Genomic DNA, 18740 nt, shown 5'->3' on the forward strand with positions numbered 1-18740 from the left:
CTCCTTCCAGACAATACTCTGCACTGGGAAAAGCTAGACGGGACGTGAGCATTCCAAGTCTCTGCCCTGCAGTGCAGAGAGGGTCTCACAGAGGTTCTGCTTCATTCATAGGCAGGAAGGGGGCCAGTAGGAACTTGATCCCAATAACTAGAAAAGACCACCAGATATGGGCCCAGCACCCTGCTTCTCAACAGGCTTCCAACAGCCACAATGAAGAAACACAAAGGAAAAGTGAGATTCTCCCCACTTGGACTGAAAATTTTTATTTTAAGTTCTAGGGTCATATCCAGCCAGGAAATTCACCACCTGTGCTAAATATAAGACAAGAACTCAAGTCCTTTTGATAGTTTAATGTTGAAACAGAAGCATTAATATGAGAGAACTGTACAGTCACATCCGTGCCTGTCTCCCACACAGTAGCTTCAAAATTTGTCCCAAGACTAAAAACTCTAAAAGCGATTAGTAAAAAGGGTGGAGGGGGGACTTGTGCCCAAGTACAGTACAGTGAGACAGCCAGAGTGCTCCATCATGATGCCCATCACAGATGGGAAGCAAAGAACTCAAGATACCCCACACGAGGCAAAACCACGTAAGCCAGGCGAAGCTGAAGCTGGAGCCCATGCAAGAAGCCCAGTCCCATTTCCCACCACCTCCACAGGTGGGTCTAGCTCTCCGATTCATCAGTGCCCTCCTGGCCTCACAGTGGAAGGAAGCTTGGCTCTGTGGGTCCACGGGCTCATGTGGTACCAATCCCCAGGCTGGGGAGGAAAGAGAGGGTACAGATTATCTCCTTAAACATAACAGGGTGCTCCACAACCCAGTGGTAAGTTTGTTTGGAATGGAGGTCATGGAGCTCACAAGACGTTTGGACTAGTGCATCAAGAAGGCTGCCGCCGTCAAAAAAGAAAAACACTAAAACTTCCAACCATTAAGATTCAGGGATTATGACGACAGATACTGCAGTCTCAGAGGAAAGGGGGATGACCCGTTTGACTACATCATGGACAATGTCGATGGGCAACATCGGTGCCAAAGAGTCGCTCCCGAAAGGCAGAGGTTTCGGATTGAGAGACAAGAAGACCTCAGAGATCTTATTTCACACATAAGAATGATCTCAACAGACACAGGGAGGTGGGCGCAGGGGCCTTTGATAAAACAATGTCTCTCCCCTGCTCAGGCTCCTGTGCAGAAGCAGCAGCAAAGCCAGGCAGCGTGCTCCTCCGCATGCCTTACGCGTAGTGAATGATGGCGCCATTGGGTCCCGTACTGGAAATGGTTGGGAAGCTCAGGTCCACAAAGTCAGCCTGCTGCCTGGAACAGAAAGACACACACAGGGCAGAGCGGCCTAAGGGTTCTTACTGTGCCAGCGATCAGGGCCCCGCCCAGCTTCACTGAATCTGCCAAGGACAGGCACACAGGACTCACAGGGCTCCCCCCAGAGGGATCCTTACCTGCGGAATTCCTCAGCTTTGTTGGCAGCTGAGATCTCTGTCACACCACCTTTGGGCACCTGCGAGGAAGTTGCTTATAAACCACTGGGGTGTGATAAATTCACGGGTCTCCCACATAGTATGAAAAATGTTAGTCGCTCGGTCTTGTCTGACTCTTTGCGACCCCACAGACTGTAGGCTGCTAGGCTCCTCTGTTATAGGGAGTACATTAAAAGCTTACTTTTCCCTCAATCCCCATGTTTCAACTGTCCAACCTACAGGACACAGATTATGTCTCATCTTCAACAAGGAGGGAATTCCCAAAGGCTCTTACCAAAGTTATCTAAAAGTAAAAGGACTTCTATCCATTTAATTTTTCACTCAACTATTTCCCTCAGTATTATATCCTAAAACATCCCCAAATTTAACCTAAATTTAAAAATTCAAAAGCATTCCCACCTACAATATCCTAAGAAAAAGATTCTGAATAAAGATAAATGCAAAGATATTATTACAAGGTGCTTGGTAATTGCAAAAAAAAAAATTCAAAAAACACTCTTAACATTTGAAAATAGGAGGAATGGGTAAATAAAGCAGCCTAGCCACTAAACACAGTCCCCATTTGGATCATTTTTTTTAAATCTCAAAGAAAATGGGAAATGCTCACACTATGATACTAAGTGAATAAAACAGAATACAAAATGATAGCGGGTACAGTGAAAGACGTAAAAATGACCTACGCTGAAAAAAACAAAAAATGACATACACAGATGAACAATTGCCAGACGGGAAAAATTTGTGGGAATCAAAGTATTTTCTTCTCCCAATGTAAGCTACTTTCAAAGAGTTGCTCATAAAATATTTAAAGGGAATATGATACCGTTTAATAAGAGCACAAAGAAATCACCTTCCTATCAGCTACAAGGAGTGAAAAGGCAAGAAACTAATGACTAAGAATCAATATAAAAAGTTTTATGCCTTAAAGTTCAGAATATACACAAAGATCTTTTTCTCTCAATACAATCAGCTTGCCTGTAAGTCATTTTTCCTTATAATGAAAGTCCACTTCATTACAAGACAATTCCTTAACCCAGAAAGGATCCATTCTGTTAAGGAATTTCTTTCTTCATCTTTGTTACTGTTTTCTACAGTTTTTAAATACACACACAACAAATTCCCACAAAGAACTCTTAAAAAGGGGTACTAAAATTAGATCAAGATCTTAGACCTCATGGTCAACCAGAGTCACAGTTAGAATCACATGTAGATAATTTCTGAATAATCTTGGTCCACGTGTTAAACAAAGACTAAGAACCAACCTCTTTTTCCAGCCAGTTAAAGAGTTCACATAAGGCAACGGCATCTTTAATCTGTGCAAATAATAGAGACATTTTTTTAAGTTATGACTGAAAATCAGACGGGCAGATCCAAGGCCCGGCCCTAATGTAGAGGACCACGCACCACCAGCAGTCAGGGCTTTCCATGCCGGCGATTCCCATGACCCATCCAGTATTTTATTTCATTCTCTCATGAACTCTGGAAGGCTCAGAGAGGTTCCCACCTGCGCCAGGATCAAAGCCACACAACAGGTAAGGGAGGTGGGCCTTCTGACCACCACACACCCCCTCTTCTGCACAGGCTGCTTTACTCACGTGAGCTCGCCTCATGCCTTCTGATTCAGCAGAATTCTTCACAGCTTTGGCGATGCAGATGGGGGTGTAAGGCATACAGCAGCGATGATCCTGGGGCGGGAGGCAGTAGTGTGGGAATCACTCACCCCAGACCAGGATCACCCCTCCAGCCAGGACTCCTCACTTTAGACAAATCACAGAGAGCTCCCACTCAGGCCCTCCCTGCTGTCCCCTGGAGCCCAAAGACCTGCCCTTTCTGGGTGGTGACTCTGAGCACTGGTGAAAGGGGCTTGAGCTCATCCAAAAAGATAAAGTACATCAAACAAGCTATTTCTCCTCTCTCCCCCACCCCCTTGGCTCTCTGAGATAGCTGGCTGCCAGCCAGCAGCAAGATGCTGCTTTTCAAACCTCCATGGTCATGGTCAGGGTTCACTAACGGATCAAAGCTTGACCGAAATAACCCCTTTCTGGCTGCAAAAATGAGGCCTTTTCCCACTGTCTGGGGATGCATGTGACCGATAAGGGGGCAGGGAGCTCCTGTTCCTTCCCACCTCATGCTCAGGGATCGGCTACCATTAACAGTCAGGTCTTAAAGGGCTGGGGAAGAGCCTTCCCAACTGAGAGCAAGTCAGAATCCAGCCCTGTGTGAGAGGGAGCAGGGAATAATTTTGCACCGAACTTCTCAAAGGGCTCCCTCTTTCCACACTCCCTGTTCTCTCTCTCTTGCACACCTGCCCCTCATGAAACAAGGCAAGCATGACCCCCACGGAAGTAAAGCTCTGAGTAACTCCATCACACAGGGTGATAGGGACAGGGGTGCAATGGGAAAACAGGACTAGGTGGTCAGGCCTGGACCCCTCCCAGGATGGCCCCTGCTTAGTGGAGGAGACAGGATATTGCTGGCTTTGCCAAAGGCCATTCAGCAGCCAGAGGCCCAGAGTAGGACTCAACTCTGGGCCTCAACTAAGGCTCAGCTAAGGCGGCATGGACTCCTGCCCCAGGCCTCAGTGAAAATGAGGGGGCACATGTCAGCAGATTAGCACCACCCAGCAGGGGTTCGGTCAAGGGCATCACTATCACTATCATTTGACCTTTGATAAATCCCCAACTCTTTAAGCCTTCCTGGGCCTCAGGTCTCCTTAACTATAAAATACGGTGGGGGAGGCAGATATAGAGTAGTGTTTCCCAAACTTCAGACACTCTCACACCATCTGCACAGGGCTTACCCGGGTTGCCTACTCGCTGGACCCTTATTTACTTAAGACTCTTCTTTAGATGATCTTTGAATCAACAGTCTATTGAAATCAACTCTCTCTTAAGAAATAATTTGTATAATACATGGTCTCGTATGCTAATTATATTTTTTTCAACTACACACTAAAATGCTTTTTTTAATTGAAGTATAGTTGATATATGATATATGTCTTAGATGTATAATACAGTGATTCACAATTTTTAAAGGTTAGACTCCATTTAAAGTTATTATAAGATATTGGCTAAATTCCCTGTGCTGTACAATATATCCTTGTACCTTATTTTTTTTTAATACATAGTAGTTTGTACCTCTGAATTTGGTACCCCAATCTTGCCCCATCTCCTTTCCCTCTCCCCATTGGTAACCACTGGTTTATTCTTTAAATCTGTTAAAATGCTTTTAAAATAGATACATTTAAATAAACCTAAGAATGAATGTGTACCACCTAAAATCATCTCTCATGCCACATTTGGAAAACACAGGACTCACTGGGTTCTAAGAGCCCAAAGGGCTCATTGAGGGGACGACACCTCTGATATGACACCCAGTCCTGGAAATCTGCCTGAACAACCAAACTCTGCTTCAAAGAGAAGTCGCCTGATGCCAGGACCAGCCTGGTGGCCAGAGTGGTAGGCTTTGATCGGCTCTGGGGCTACCAACCTTGGGGATGGCCTCGCTCACAGCATAGCTGGCCTTGTCACTGACCCAAACCTTCTCCCTTGGGGAAAGGCTGGCACACAGGATCTTGAGCTCGCTCAGGATGGACTTGTACGGAAGCACCTGGATTCTGTACTCGGCTTCCAGGCCCAAGTCAAGCAGCAGGTGTTCCTTCACAATGGGGGTGTCTATGCGGTCACCATCAATGAAGAGCCTGCAGAGGGGCCAGAGGAGAGGTGATAGGAAAGGTGGGTGCAGGAATCAGAGGCCGAGAACACAGACCCACACATAAGGCACAGGCTCTACCTTCCAGCATCCCAAATGAGCAGCCTCTCTTCCCTCCATGCCCTTCCCAAACCCTGTTCCCCAAACTGTGCTCCCTGCCCCGTGCATGCTACCTTCCACCCTGTCCCCCAAGCCAGGACCTGGGCACTGTCCTCCTTGATGCCCCTCTTTCCCTCCTTCATGGAGATCTTTGAACTTATGGCCTAAGCACCCCTCAAACCTCTCCAGCTTTCACTGTAGCCTTGCCCACTTGCTACCCAGGTTAGGGTTAGGGCTAACCACTACATCTCTCATGGATTAGTGCCATGGCCTCCTAACTGGTCTCCCTGCCACCAGTCTTCCCTATCCACCCTATTTTTCAATAATCATAATCCACCCCATAATTTCACTCCAATCATAAATTCTCTATGATTTACAAGCCTGACCATGTGGTGCCCTGTGGAAACTCATAGCATCCTCAGGACAAGGGCCCAAGCTCCTGAACCTGACTCACAAGGCCTTGCTTATGTGGCCCTGCCTACCTGCCATCTTCCACTCCAGGTTCCAACCACACTGGACCAGCCTGGGTCCTTCACTCTCTCCTATCCAAAGTCTCTGAGAATGCTGCTCCCCGGCTTAGATCACCTGTTTCTCTTCCTCCTCATTCCCTACTCACCGAGCTAACTCCCAAGTACCCTGAATCTCTGTCTCAATATTACTGTCTCCTCTGATCAGGTCAGGCCCCTCCAATAACATCCGTACCTGCCCCACTGACAAGTGAGTGCCAACTATGCATCGGAATCGCCAATCTAACCCAGAACCCTGTCTGCCTCATTCACCCCAACACCTAGTGGAGACTCTACCGCATAACAGGCACTCAATAAACATGTCTGAATGCAGAAAGCCACTGAAACAAGAAGAGCAATGGCAGGAAGGCCACAAGCAGCAGTTTAAAAGATAATTCAACAAGGCACAACTCGGGTTTTTCCTGCGTCACTTCTGACCTTCTGAATGATGAGGTCTATTTGCATTGTGGACCCAGGACTGTATAACAAAGTCCATATCCCCCTCTGCCTTGGCAGCTAGGAGTCCAACGTGCAGCCTGAACAAGTGTTTGCAGCAGGAATTCTGTGAACTAAGCTCACTCTCTCTGGGTTTGTTCTGATGTCCTCAACACTTATTTTTTTTATCTTCTAGTACTACCAATCATTTTCAGGATTATAAGAGAGGCAGGATATAAATCAATACCTATTGTTAAGGAAGGCAGAAGGGAAAGGGAGGCAGGAAAGGGAAGGAGAAAAGCAGGACCCTGGTGCACGTGAGGCCGAGACGGGTGGGCCCGAGCCAGGGGGATGGACTGGGGCTCGGAGGAGCTGTGGGGAAGACCTTCAGGTGCGGGGCCAACACTCACATGATCGTCTCTAGTCCTAAGACTGCATAGGAGAAAAATACAGGATTGTGCTCTACGTCTGATCCTCGGAGATTGAATAGCCCTGGAAGAAAAAAAAATTCCTGTCACCCGCCCGACTGTGAGTTAAGGGGCAGCTGGGAGGATGCAGAGAGCGCTTCCACTGGCCGGGAAGGGCGGGGCGGACCTCTCAGAGGCCGGGCGCCTCCCTTCCCTGTCTCGCCGCTGAGCTGCAGTTGCGCATATCCACCGAAAGAGGGCACCAGAACTGTGTCTGTCGCTGCCACATCACCATCCCGAGAAGGGAATGCAAAGAGTTAGTCAGAACACCCGAGAATTGCCCTCCAGACAAAGAGTTGAAATGGTCCACCCGGCGGTGACCCGCCAGGCCTGGCCTTGCCACAGAAACACCTCTGGCACTCCCAAGTACCGGGGCGGGAGCCAAGGACTCGCTCCCTTCTGAGGCAAGAGACCAAGGGTAGAGAAACGGAGACCCACCCACCAGGGAGGCCAGATGCAGCCCTCTGTGTGAGGGTCAGGAGGCCCAGGGAGGCGGAGCTTCCCAGCAGAGGAACAAAAGCAGTGAGTCAGTGGGGCTCTCGGCCCATGAGTGAAACCCGAGCCGGCGGCCCACCCGGAACCACAGCTGGGTGGAGGACCTGCCTGGCCAGTGTCAGGGCCCTGGGGAGGTCACTGCGTGCTGGAGAAACTAGAGGGGCCGGCGCTAAGCACAGCTCTCGTCCCAGGACCTCCCGCAGCCTAACACTTGCTCTCCGGAGAATCGGAGTGCAAAAAAGACCCTGGTACAAAACGCACTGCCTCTATTTTAAAACCATGGCTTCTTCAAGTACAGCATGGAGGCAACATGTTTTACCCATCAAACCCAACTAGCATTCTTTTTAAATGATAGCACCTGGGGTCGGTGAAAGTGTGGCAAGAGGGGTGTATTCATACATGCGGTGCAACCTCTCTGGCAGGTACATGGCAATACCGTCAAACGCCCTACCGTGCACACACCCTCCAGCCCATAACACCACCTCCAAAGTCAACCAAAACCTGAAAGAAAATTCTCAGAAACTAAGATACAGATTGTGATGCACCAAGACTTTGATGGCAGTCCTGTAATACAATCATAAGAAAAAGTGGAAATAACTCAAAGGTCATCCTGAGAGGAATGGTTAAGTAAATTGCACTATAACCATATGATGGGATATTTAATATTCACTTAAAATTATGTTTATATATGCTTAGAGTAAATACAGTGGAAAAAATCAAGTTACAAAATTATATATGCACAGAAATGTTAACTGATTCTGTGCAAGAAGATTATAGGTGACTTTTTTTTTTTTATTTCTACTTGCTCTGCACTTCCCAGATTTTCCACAATGAAAACGGGGGATATTTAAATAATCAAGGGGAGATTAGCTTCATATGTTATTTTCTCTGATGTTGATGTTATTAAGTTAATCAAGGATATAAATCACCAACACACATGACAGTTTGGGGGCTAGGGATTAGAGATTGTGCAGTAAGCCATCTTCCTCTAGTGAAAAAATAAAAAGATAAGGCAGTGCCTCTTCTCAGGAACCGTGGGTCAAATCCAGTCAGAAAATAGAAAAAGAAGGTTCAACCTTATTCATTCAGGTTCTAGAAGGCACTGAACAACCCATGAGGATAGTTTAAGATCTAAAGATTAAAAAACTGCTATTGTACCAAAAGGTTTGGTGAACTTTCAGCTCCTGAGTTTTCTGAAGTAGAAATATTTCTAGAACATCCTCATTGTGGAGAATCTGGGAAATACAGGAGAAGTATAAAGAAAAAATATCTCCTATAAGCTCACTTCCATACCTACAGAGACAAATGAATGTTGACAGACACAAAAAGTTTGGAGAAAGCGCCCTTCCTCAGAGGTGTCACAGTGCTGAGTAGACGGGCCAGATGGGGACACCACCACAGATTTAACATCAGCGCCTGGCTGTAATACTGCTCCAGACCAACCACAATCTCCTCCCCAACTCCCCTGTAATTCTCCATCCAATAATCCCTTCTCCATCCCACCTGGCATGCCATATACCCACTGGTGACGGTCTTTTGCTTATTCTCTGACTACACAGAAAACTGAATTCTGTGAACACACAGATTCCCAGAGAACCAACTGAGAGACTGGTTAACACGCCCCAACAGTGAAACCAGAGCACTCACACGCAATCTCATCCAGGGCAGTGACCACAAACCACACGACGTTCCTCTCAGCCATTTTCAACCGAAGGTCTGCAACCTTGTCCTTCCAGGAGATGCCTGCAAGAAACAAACATACTTGCCACTCCAGCCCCTGGTCTGGTCCCGGGGACGGGTGACAGCCAAGTGAAAGAACCCATTCCAAACATTCTCAACCAGCACCACATCCCAGGGAGCATGTTATCTGAGCAGACAGAATGCCTGGATACCAATCCCATACAAGAGAAGTGACTCCATCTAAGCTAGTTGACTGTCCAGAGCCCTGACTGCCTCACAACAAAATTAATCCATTTGTTCATCCAACAAATGTCTATGAAACATCTCTCCTGCCCAGGCATCAATATCTGCAGATGCAATGCTGGTCACTGCAGTTACAGTTCTGAGCTACATGCAGTCCCTGCCCTCATGGGGCTTATAATCTGGAAGAGAAGACAGACAATTAAACCAGCAATTAGTTACACTTCTGTATAAAGACTGCTGTCACAGAGGAAGCACAGGGAGCTTTGAGAAGACACTACCCAGCAGAGAGAACTCACCGAATCTTTAGAGGTCAGGCAAATATCACCCTCTACCTTACATTTCTAGAGCCTCAAGACCTGCCTTTCAGTGCTAAGATCTAGGAATTCCCCACAGCCTGTTTCAGTGTGACTACCACTTCCAAACCACACACGCGCTGTCAGACACAGCCGGCGACTCCCTGCTTCTCCTGTGGGCCCCCAAGACGCTCACCCCACCACCACCCGCTGACAGGAGACAGCACTTGTGCCCCACGGTACAGCCACCTGTGAGCAGGGCAGGCATCTGTCTCATGCACACACCACCTGGCAGTGCTCTGCACAGGGTGGGCATCCACGTGTCTGCTGACCCGAAGTCTCACCAGCCAAACCTGCTCTCCCTGCTCTGTAAGCAACAGGTCAGAGCCTCTCCTTCAGCTCAACAGAATCCCAAGCATGCTGATGGACAATGTTTAGCTGACCCAGGGCCCCTCACTGGACCCATCCCCCTCCCCGGTCTGCAATACCCTCTGGTCAGAGTGTCACAAGGAAGCAAGCTGGGGGCGTCCCCACAGCCAAACGCTGCTGTGAAGGTCAGCTAGGGAATTCTGCTTAAAACTTGGCTGAGAGTCTGGGTTGTAATGCTTTCTTCCCAGGACCCCTCTGGGCAAGGTGCCTGCATTCCAGACATCCCCGCTCCATCTCTCCTCTGCTGTTTCTATAGCAAGATTCACTCCCCTCTGCCCCACCTCCAGGCCTTTCCCTCTGCGCTCCTCACTCTTCCATAAATCCACACTTTCATCTCTCACAGACTGTTCACAGAACTTGCTCCTCACTCACCACTATCATGCAAGCCAAAGAAACCCACCCACTCCCCAAAGCCTCTACGGCAGAGGACAGATAGAGGGCAGGGGGCCTGGGAAGGTAAACCTACAAGTGCTGGCAGAAGAAAAGGACATGGAATCTAGAAACCTCTAGGCTCTGTGTCCAATATCAGACGCATTAGAGGGGCAGTGAGCAACTGAGTGGTTAAAAAAACAGCCATCTCAGCAGCACCCATGGGTCTGCCCAGAAGAGCTCTGTGAAAGTACACTATGCCCAAACAGGTGCCAACGGTGGAAACAAACTGAACTCCTGCTGCACCCAATGCCCCACGTGCCAGAGCGGGGCCAAATCCTCCCATCGGCTCAATGACCTGGCTCCAGAGGACTTCCATTCAGGTGGAGGGGACGATGGCCAGGGCCTGCCGGGCCAGCCATGGTTCTGACCTGTGTAATCCAGGCCCAGTGTGATGAGCGGTTTGCAGGGACGCTCAGGGCGGTCTGTCCAGATCTTGTCCACAAGGTTGTCCTTGACAGGAATGAGGTGGTGGCCAGCACTTCTCAGAACCTTGGCCATCTTCTTCCAGTAATCTGAGGAGAAATACTGGTGGTCTCGCTGTGAACTGAACACCCTCTACAGGCAGCAGGGCTCTGAGAGCCTGGCACCTTCTGACAGGCGATCCTGCGGCCCTCTGCTACTCTTCTCCTCACCCTGACCTCTGCTGTGACCTCATGTCATGCTGAGCCCCCAAAGGTTCTACCACCCACAAGCAAATGAGGAGGGTGGGGAGGCATCTAGAACCCCAGTCCTTACCCAAGGACTGGCAGGGCCTCGGCTTACTCACCTGTAGGAATGATCAGTGGGTCTACACCAACCCTGGATCCTTCAGGAAGTACACTCACCAGCCAGTCTTCCTGAGTTGGTGTGTCCTTCAGACCTACAGAGGGAAGAACTGATGAGAAACAATTCCGAGGGAGCCTGAGCTCCCTATCCTACCCAGAAGGGTGCAATTCACCAATAGCATAAGAAGAGGGTCTTTATCAAGCACCTTCTTTAAAAAGGATTGACAGCACTTGGAAAATCTGAACTTCCCTTCATCCTGGAAGGCTAGAAGGGTTAGATGCTATAAAAGGAAAGCATAAAGTAAGATGGTATATAAGAGGAGGATGAGACAGAAGAAAGCAGCAGCAGGATTTCCCTAGACCCCTGGTAAAAGGCATCCTGGGAATCACTGCAACACAGGTGCATGATGTCATCCCAAGACTGTCTCATTGGCCTTCAGTGACTTCCCCACTAATGGTGACGAGAGCATGAGTGGTGAGATGGTGCAGGTGAAAGCTCAGAGTCTCCCTTACGTCCCAGCCAGGTAAGGCAAATACATGCACAGAGCTCTCCCCTCACCTAGAGGGTATCATTGCAGAGGGAAGGCCCTGCCAGACAATCAGGCCTGACTGGAAGGCTGAGCTCAAGTCTTAGCAGCAGAAACCTATCCAAAGACTGTAAGGAACACGCAGGAATCCAACATCATGTCTTTAACTGGCTCCCTGGGCTTCCCAATTACCAAGAGCACACAGCCCTTTCCATGTCTAAGAGACTAGTCATAGGACAACAAGTAAGCTTCACAAAAGGAACTAAAATTATTTTTGACGTCCCAGTTTTTCTTTAATCCAACCCAGTATATCTTGTACATTTCAGATGTATACTTTTTCATCAGATTTTTGCTAAACAATTAACAAACATTTTGGTAAAATATCAAAGAGTGAAAGTTCACATATTCCAAAACAGTACTGATTTTTACTACCTTCCCTGAGTACTGATAACCACATAACGGACGTTCAAAGGTTTATGAAGAAATGAGCTCATGAATCTCAGTTCGAAAAGCCTGCCTAGAAACTGTCACTGAGTGATTTTCCTATCTGATTCTTTCTTATTTTTTTTTCCTCAAACCACAAAACAAGCCAATTATTAAGGAAGTTTCTTGAATGCCCCTAGTGTAACTTGCACAGGGTGAAGTCATATCATCTCCTAGCAGACAGATGTTGGGAAAAACCCCAGGGATCAATCACTCCCCAGCCACACCCACCAGAACCTCCCTACACAGGAGAGCCGGTGAGGAGGTGGGCTGCGGCAGAGGCTAGAGTCGGCTCGGAGGGAAGGAGGACTCCTCCCCCAGGGCTGGTCTAGGGAAGAGGCAGATAGTATTCGCTCCCCTGACACTCTGACCCCCAAAGCACTGACATATCTAACAGCTGTAGTTTAGGCCCCAAAGAGAGATGCTCACATCCCAGGAGCACACTAAATGAGACCCTGGGGTGCAAGCAGAAAATATCAGAACTTCCATATGTACCTCGTCTTAAAAAATAAGACATTAAACTGTGCTTGTATCTGAAATACACATGGACATAGCACATGCACCTAACATACAAACAAATATACATATATGCTAAGGGCGCATGAACTAGCAACAGAGAGACATGTCATCAAAAACTACAAAGGCCTAGAGGCCCATCCACTTACAACAGCCCCACAATCCCGAAGGCCTGTGTCTGTGTGTGTAAGAGAGAACACAACTGGGACATCAACCTGTAGTGTTGACGTTTCTATATTTTAAGAGTTTTGAGAAACCCAAGTTTAAAATAAATCCATTGCCAGGATAAAAACATTCTTAACTCCTCCCTAAGCCAAACATTTATACATGTATATTGACAGTGTGTGGAGCATGCACGTGAGCGCACACACACACACACACACATAACCTCAGTAATAGATCCTGGGGTCAACTCAACTCAATATCAACAGCCCTCTGTTCCCTGAACTGTGAGTCTGGTAACAACCCGATTTCCTCATAACTTCCAACAACAAGAAACATCAGGGATTTGGCCTTTTTTCCTCTTCCTCACTCAGCCCTGGCAGCTGCTTTCCCCTTCTTCTATTGTCTAAGTTCAAAATGCAGCAGGCTGTACCTTTGTACAATCACTAAAACCATGTTTTGAAAGACTACTCTGATGACAAGGAAAAATACAGCACACAATTAAATGAAAAACCCGTGTACACACACACACACATTATCATTATCCAATAAACACTGAGCTCCATGCTTTCCATATATTATTTCTTTAATCCTCACCACTTTATGGTACTATTATCATTCCACCTCACAGATGAGGAAACTGAAGGTGAAGCAACTTGCCCAAGAAAGCTGCAGACCCATGCTCTCGCCCTGTGGCTAAGCTGCCAGAAGCAAGTCAGGATCCTCAGAGGGAGAGCTTCCTATTTCGGCTGCCAGGGGCCCCTTACCTTCACCTCATTTGAAATCATGAGGCAGCAGAGAGCAATGGGAAGGCCCCCAGGATGTGAGTCAAAGACACAGGGTCCTCTCTGGCCCTCAGCTACTCCTCACTGAAACAAGGGTATGAGCCAGGACCTTCCAAAATTGAATGCATGATGGTTTGTACATAGAAGCCTGTCACTTTCTTGTTCTTCCTTGTATCATCCACTGGAATGTGTTCCCTCAAAATTCATACACTAAAGCCCTACCTCACAATGTGACCTATGTTTGGAGACAGGAGCTTAGGAGATACTAAAGGTGAAATGAAGTCATAGGGTAGAATTCTAATCCAGTAGGATTGGTAGCCTTCTAAGAAGAGGAAGAGAGAGAGAGAACCATGTAAGGATAAGTGAGAAGGTGGCTATCTGCACGTCAGGAAGACAGCTCTCACCAGAGCCTGACCACACTGGCACCCTGATTTCAGATTTCCAGCCACCAGCCATGAAAAAATAAATTTCTCTTGTTTTTCCCCCCCCCAAAACTTTAGACTTTTTATTTTGTATTGGGGTACAGCTGCAGTCCATGGGGTCACAAAGAGTTGGGCCTGATTGGGCAAGTGAACAATGACAGCCTATTAACAATGTTCTGGTAGCTTTAGGTGAACAGTGAAGGTACTCAGCCATACATATACATGTATCCCTTCTCTAAATTTCTGTTGTTTGAGCCACCCAGTCTATGGTAGTTTGTTACTAAGACACCTTGGATTCTATAAAGGGTCCCTGACCCCATAAAAGGGTTAAGATCCAGAAGCCCTAAGGAGTTCCAGGGTCTCCTCCCAAGCCGGCCAGCTAAACTTGAGATGGCTGTGCCTCTACGCACCCATCTTCATGAGCGTCCAGTTGCTGTCCATCTGCTTGGCAGCCTGGAGAAAGTAGCGCCCGTCCGTCCACATGGCCGCATGGTCTTCTGTGACGATGGCTGTGCCTGGAGGAGGGGGGCAAAGAAATGAGAGCGGTTCTTGACAAGCACTGAGAAGCTTCACATAAAGGCAGCAGGCGGACGAGCAGGAGAGAGCACCAGACTCCATGTGGCCCCACCACCCACCCCCACGTTGGGGGGGCAGCTGGGCCTCTGACTCCAAGGAGACCTCCAGGCAAGAGAAGACAGCACCGCTGACAACCAGCTGTGGGCCAACCGCTGAAAGAAGCAGTCTGGAGGCAGCCTGGGTACCGGTACCACGGGACCAGTAGAAAGGACCCCATGTGCACAACGTGAGTCAAGACCAGGAGAACAAAGGTCTGTGGACAGAGGGCCACAGGGGCCTCTAGTCAACCGGAGTGAGGCAAAAATGGTTCCTGCTCGGCAGTCACAGCTACCTGCTTCAACAGACACCCCAAGGAAGGTGTTTGGCCTTTCCCAAGGGAGACCACCTGGGCGCTGTGAGCCTTCAGGGAGATACAGGGAGTTTATGCCTCCACCTCTACCTGCCCTCAGCTCCCACAGGCCCAAAAGAACTCAGGGCCTTCAGCAGAGGTGTCAGCCAAAACCAATTGAAATGTGCCAACCAACACATGCACCTACATCAATGGAAGAAGTGCACTAATTGTGAGGATAGGGACTCCCGCCAAGCCTAGCCACTTAAGAGGATGGTAGCCTGAAGGGGAAACCCGCCCTTGAGGGCGCAACAGCTCTTGGAAAGTTAATGCAGGGCGCCAGTGTAGCTCAACATTAATCTTTACTATTCGAGTTGAAAGGGAAAAGGAGGAAACCAAAAGTTAAGTGCTTAGAGAATTACAGGGGACCAGAAAGCTAAGGAAGGGGTCCTGAGGATGCCATTCTTGTCCCATTTCTTATCTGCAGAGCCAGTTACACAGGGGTATTCATGATATACTTATCTGTGTGTATGTTATATTTAATAAAAAGTTCAACAATATTTTTTTTGGCTGTGCTGGGTCTTCACTGTGGCAGGCAGGCTCAAGAGCCTGCAGGCTTCCCTAGTTGCAGCAGGAGGGTTTGGCTGCCCCAGGCATGTGGGATCTTAGTTACCCCACCAAGGATCAAACACGCACCCCCTGCTTTGGAAGGCAAATTCTTTTCCACTGGATAACCAGGGAAGTCCCCCAACAGTTTTTAAAATAAAATTTTTTGACTTGAAAAGCAAAAGGTCATTAAAGAGAAGCATCATTAACACATGAGAGAAGAAAAAAAACTAAAAGGTAAGCTTAGAGCTACAGGCACCAGGACCACGCCCCCTCTGCAGAGGGTCAATGGGGACGTCTGGTCTTCATTTTCTTTTTGGTTCTGTATCATAGACTGAAACTGGGTCCAGTTATTTTAGGGAGGCAAACACAAGTACCACAAGAACAAAGACAGAATTTAGTGACTCACCTGCAGAGCCATCAAATCCAGAGACAAAGGCGCGCCGACAATCACATGGAGCAATGTACTCACTCTGGAAAACAGAGAGGTCAAGGAAGTGGACCTTGATCAGTCACAGCCCAGCAGGACCACAGAGGCTGGCAAAAGCTGGGCACCTGCCTTCAAGGAACTGACAATCTAGCCAAAAAGGCAAGCTGAACATTAAAAAAAAAAATTAGTGCACCCTATAGATGACCCTAATTAATTAAGGGCTAAAAGGGCTACTCCCTTGAGTCTCAATTTTTTCACCTGGCAAACAAAGCAAGAGAAATAGATCAAAACTGCTCTTTCCTCACTGAGATCTTACTCAAAAAACAATCTGATAGCCTTCTCCCTTCCTCGCCACTGACATTTAGGCATCTGTTATTTTTCTGAAAAGCCTGAATTTCTGTTTTATGTGCCAATAACTCTCTAACTTAACTCTCTTTAGCTATCAGCTTATTTCTGAACTTCCTGTCTGTATCCCCCATCCAAGGCAGTGTCACCAATCTCTCCCACGCAGACCCTGTCCCTTCCTGTTAGGGAACAAATGCTTCCTCCAACCCAGAAGGCTTCAGCAAAATAAAACGTCATGTTCAAATCCAGGCCCTCCCCAGCCTCTGAATGGAATGGGATCAGGGAGAAGAAAGTAAGAGGTTCCATCCCTGGGGAGAGGGTACGAGGCCACAGTGTGTACTTCTGTGCCAGTGAGGCACAGAGACTCAAGGAACTTGTCCAAAATCACACAGCTCAAAAGTAACAGAGTCAGGATTTGAACCTGGGCAGTCAGCTCCAGAGCCTCCACTCAAGCCCTATGCCACACTGCCCCACTAAACACATCATCTTCCATCCTCAAAATGACTCTCCAGGATAAGACCAATAGCAAATTAGAAAACTGAAGTTCAAAGACAGAATCTTTAAGTAACTAACAGGTCAGCAGCAGGGCCAGGATCTGATCTGCTTGAGCCCAGAGCTGCTGTTCCTTCTCCTGTCAGCAGGTTGTTCCTGAGCTAAAGGACCTGGCAAGGTTAAGAATGCTTAGGATAGGGTGGTCCAGGGGCTAAGATTCTGTGCTTCCAATGGAGGCAGCTCAGGTTTGATGCCTGGTGGGAGAACTAAGATCCCCAGTGGTGCAGGCAGAATGCTCAGGATAGAGAAGGGGGGTGGGGGGGAGGCACTGGCTGGACCCGAGGGCATTTGGGGACAATCAACACAACACAGGGGAAAAACTGGCTCCCAGGTTTCATTCCTGCCATGTGGATGAAAGCCTCCCCTTTCACCAGGGCAGTCATAATTACAGCCTCAGACCAGGCACAAGACCACGACCCACAGAAGTGCTGGAAGGGCCACAGAGAATCACAATGGTGGCATGAAGGAGCTCTGTGATCTCTGAGCCACCGCTGCCCTCCAGCAGGCCCCGCTACGTGCTCCGTGAGGCACCTCCCCCGCTCTCTCAGCCTCAGTCCTCACTCCTACAACGGGTCGTTTCAGATGGTTGACTGCAACGGCCAGCAAATGTTTGATCCCCAACACACAAAGGAACATTGACCAGATAGTACTAAGGACACAGAAAGAAATGGCCACCAGCATCACTGATGAACTGTAGAGCCCTTTGTTTATTAACCCAGCAATTATTGAGTGCAAGACTGAAAAAAAAAGAAAAAGGCCAAGATGGGGGAGTGGGTTCCCATCCTTCAAGTTCTGCTGAAGGAATAGCAAGTACATGTTCCATACAAATCACCAGAAACCTGAGCGTGCTGCACACACACAAGAGAAGAGATGATACTAATGTCTCCTTCCTGAGTGGTGGAAAAGCATCTGAGAGGCTGGGAAAACTAAAGCCTTGTGCTAACAATCACAGTACACAAGAGGACAAGCACACAAGGAGAAAACACGGAGCGGACACTCGAGTGACAAGGAGGTCCCCTTGGCTTGGGGCTCTCCTACTCAACACACAGCAAGGACTGGAACGACAGGCTGGCAGAGAAGAACTGCTGACCTTGACCTGGCTTGGCTCTGGCACACAGGGACACTCTTGAAGAGTGCCCGCTCCCGACCTGGGGAAGCCTGGGAGGAGGCCTGGGGCCCCCCAGGGGTTTACCTAGAGTTTCTCTGAAGAGAGGTGGAATTAACAGCAGGTGGACATGTTTGGTTTGGGATCAAGATGAGGGCTGGGGAAAGAATGTCTAGACATGACCTAAGTGGTCAACATGCCAGAGAGACATCACTGACCGAAGCTGTCACCTCCACACCAACAGGCTACGCAGATGCCAGACAAGCACTCCAGGCCTCCCCCCTCTTCCCCCAGCCATGAGGCTGGCAAAGCCCGGGAACATTCTCCCTAGAGGCCAGCAAAAGGCCTAAAATAAGCCAAAGCCTTAGCATACTAGGGAAAAGGCTCAAAGAAACACAGCCATGGGCTTTTTCTCCAAAACTGTGATGTCTCTCCATCTCTAACACCCCCATCCAAGCCCCCCTCATCTCTACCTGGACCACTGCCCCTGCAATCCACTCTTCACACACACTCACAGCGAGCTTTTCAAACTGTGTGTTTGTGTGTATATCATATTAACACGTATATATATATGTGTGTGTGTATCATATTAGCAGGTGTGTGTATATGTGTGTGTATCATGATAGCATGTGTGGATGTATATATGTTATGTTTTTCAAGGGGATGCATGCTTAGTCATGTCCGACTCTTTGTGACCCTATGGACTGCAGCCCGCCAGGCTCCTCTGTCCATGGGATTTGCCAGGCAAGAATACTGGAGTGGGTTGCCATTCCCTACTCCAGTGGATCTTCCCGACCCAGGGATCAAACTCATGTCTCTTGCATCTCCTGCATTGGCAGGCGGATTCTTTACCACTGGCACC

At 48.3% G+C, this 18740-nt stretch overlaps 1 protein-coding gene across 3 annotated transcripts in view; it reads right to left on the reverse strand.

The window, feature by feature from the left end:
* The window catches only part of XPNPEP1 (X-prolyl aminopeptidase 1), a 52211-nt gene that overhangs the window by 11401 nt on the left and 22070 nt on the right, over positions 1 to 18740 (reverse strand). For all 3 annotated transcript variants that reach the window (XM_043925669.1, XM_043925672.1, XM_043925671.1), the window contains 11 exons: positions 15856 to 15919; positions 14347 to 14451; positions 11044 to 11136; positions 10646 to 10789; positions 8848 to 8943; positions 6649 to 6730; positions 4977 to 5187; positions 3083 to 3172; positions 2750 to 2800; positions 1452 to 1510; positions 1234 to 1311 (listed from right to left, as the gene is read on the reverse strand). In XM_043925669.1, the coding sequence (XP_043781604.1) occupies positions 1234 to 1311; positions 1452 to 1510; positions 2750 to 2800; positions 3083 to 3172; positions 4977 to 5187; positions 6649 to 6730; positions 8848 to 8943; positions 10646 to 10789; positions 11044 to 11136; positions 14347 to 14451; positions 15856 to 15919 (1073 nt within the window). The remainder of the gene's footprint in view (positions 1 to 1233; positions 1312 to 1451; positions 1511 to 2749; positions 2801 to 3082; positions 3173 to 4976; positions 5188 to 6648; positions 6731 to 8847; positions 8944 to 10645; positions 10790 to 11043; positions 11137 to 14346; positions 14452 to 15855; positions 15920 to 18740) is intronic.

Source organism: Cervus elaphus, chromosome 15 (genome assembly GCF_910594005.1).
Source record: "Cervus elaphus chromosome 15, mCerEla1.1, whole genome shotgun sequence".
In the NCBI taxonomy this organism is placed as follows: domain Eukaryota; kingdom Metazoa; phylum Chordata; class Mammalia; order Artiodactyla; family Cervidae; genus Cervus; species Cervus elaphus.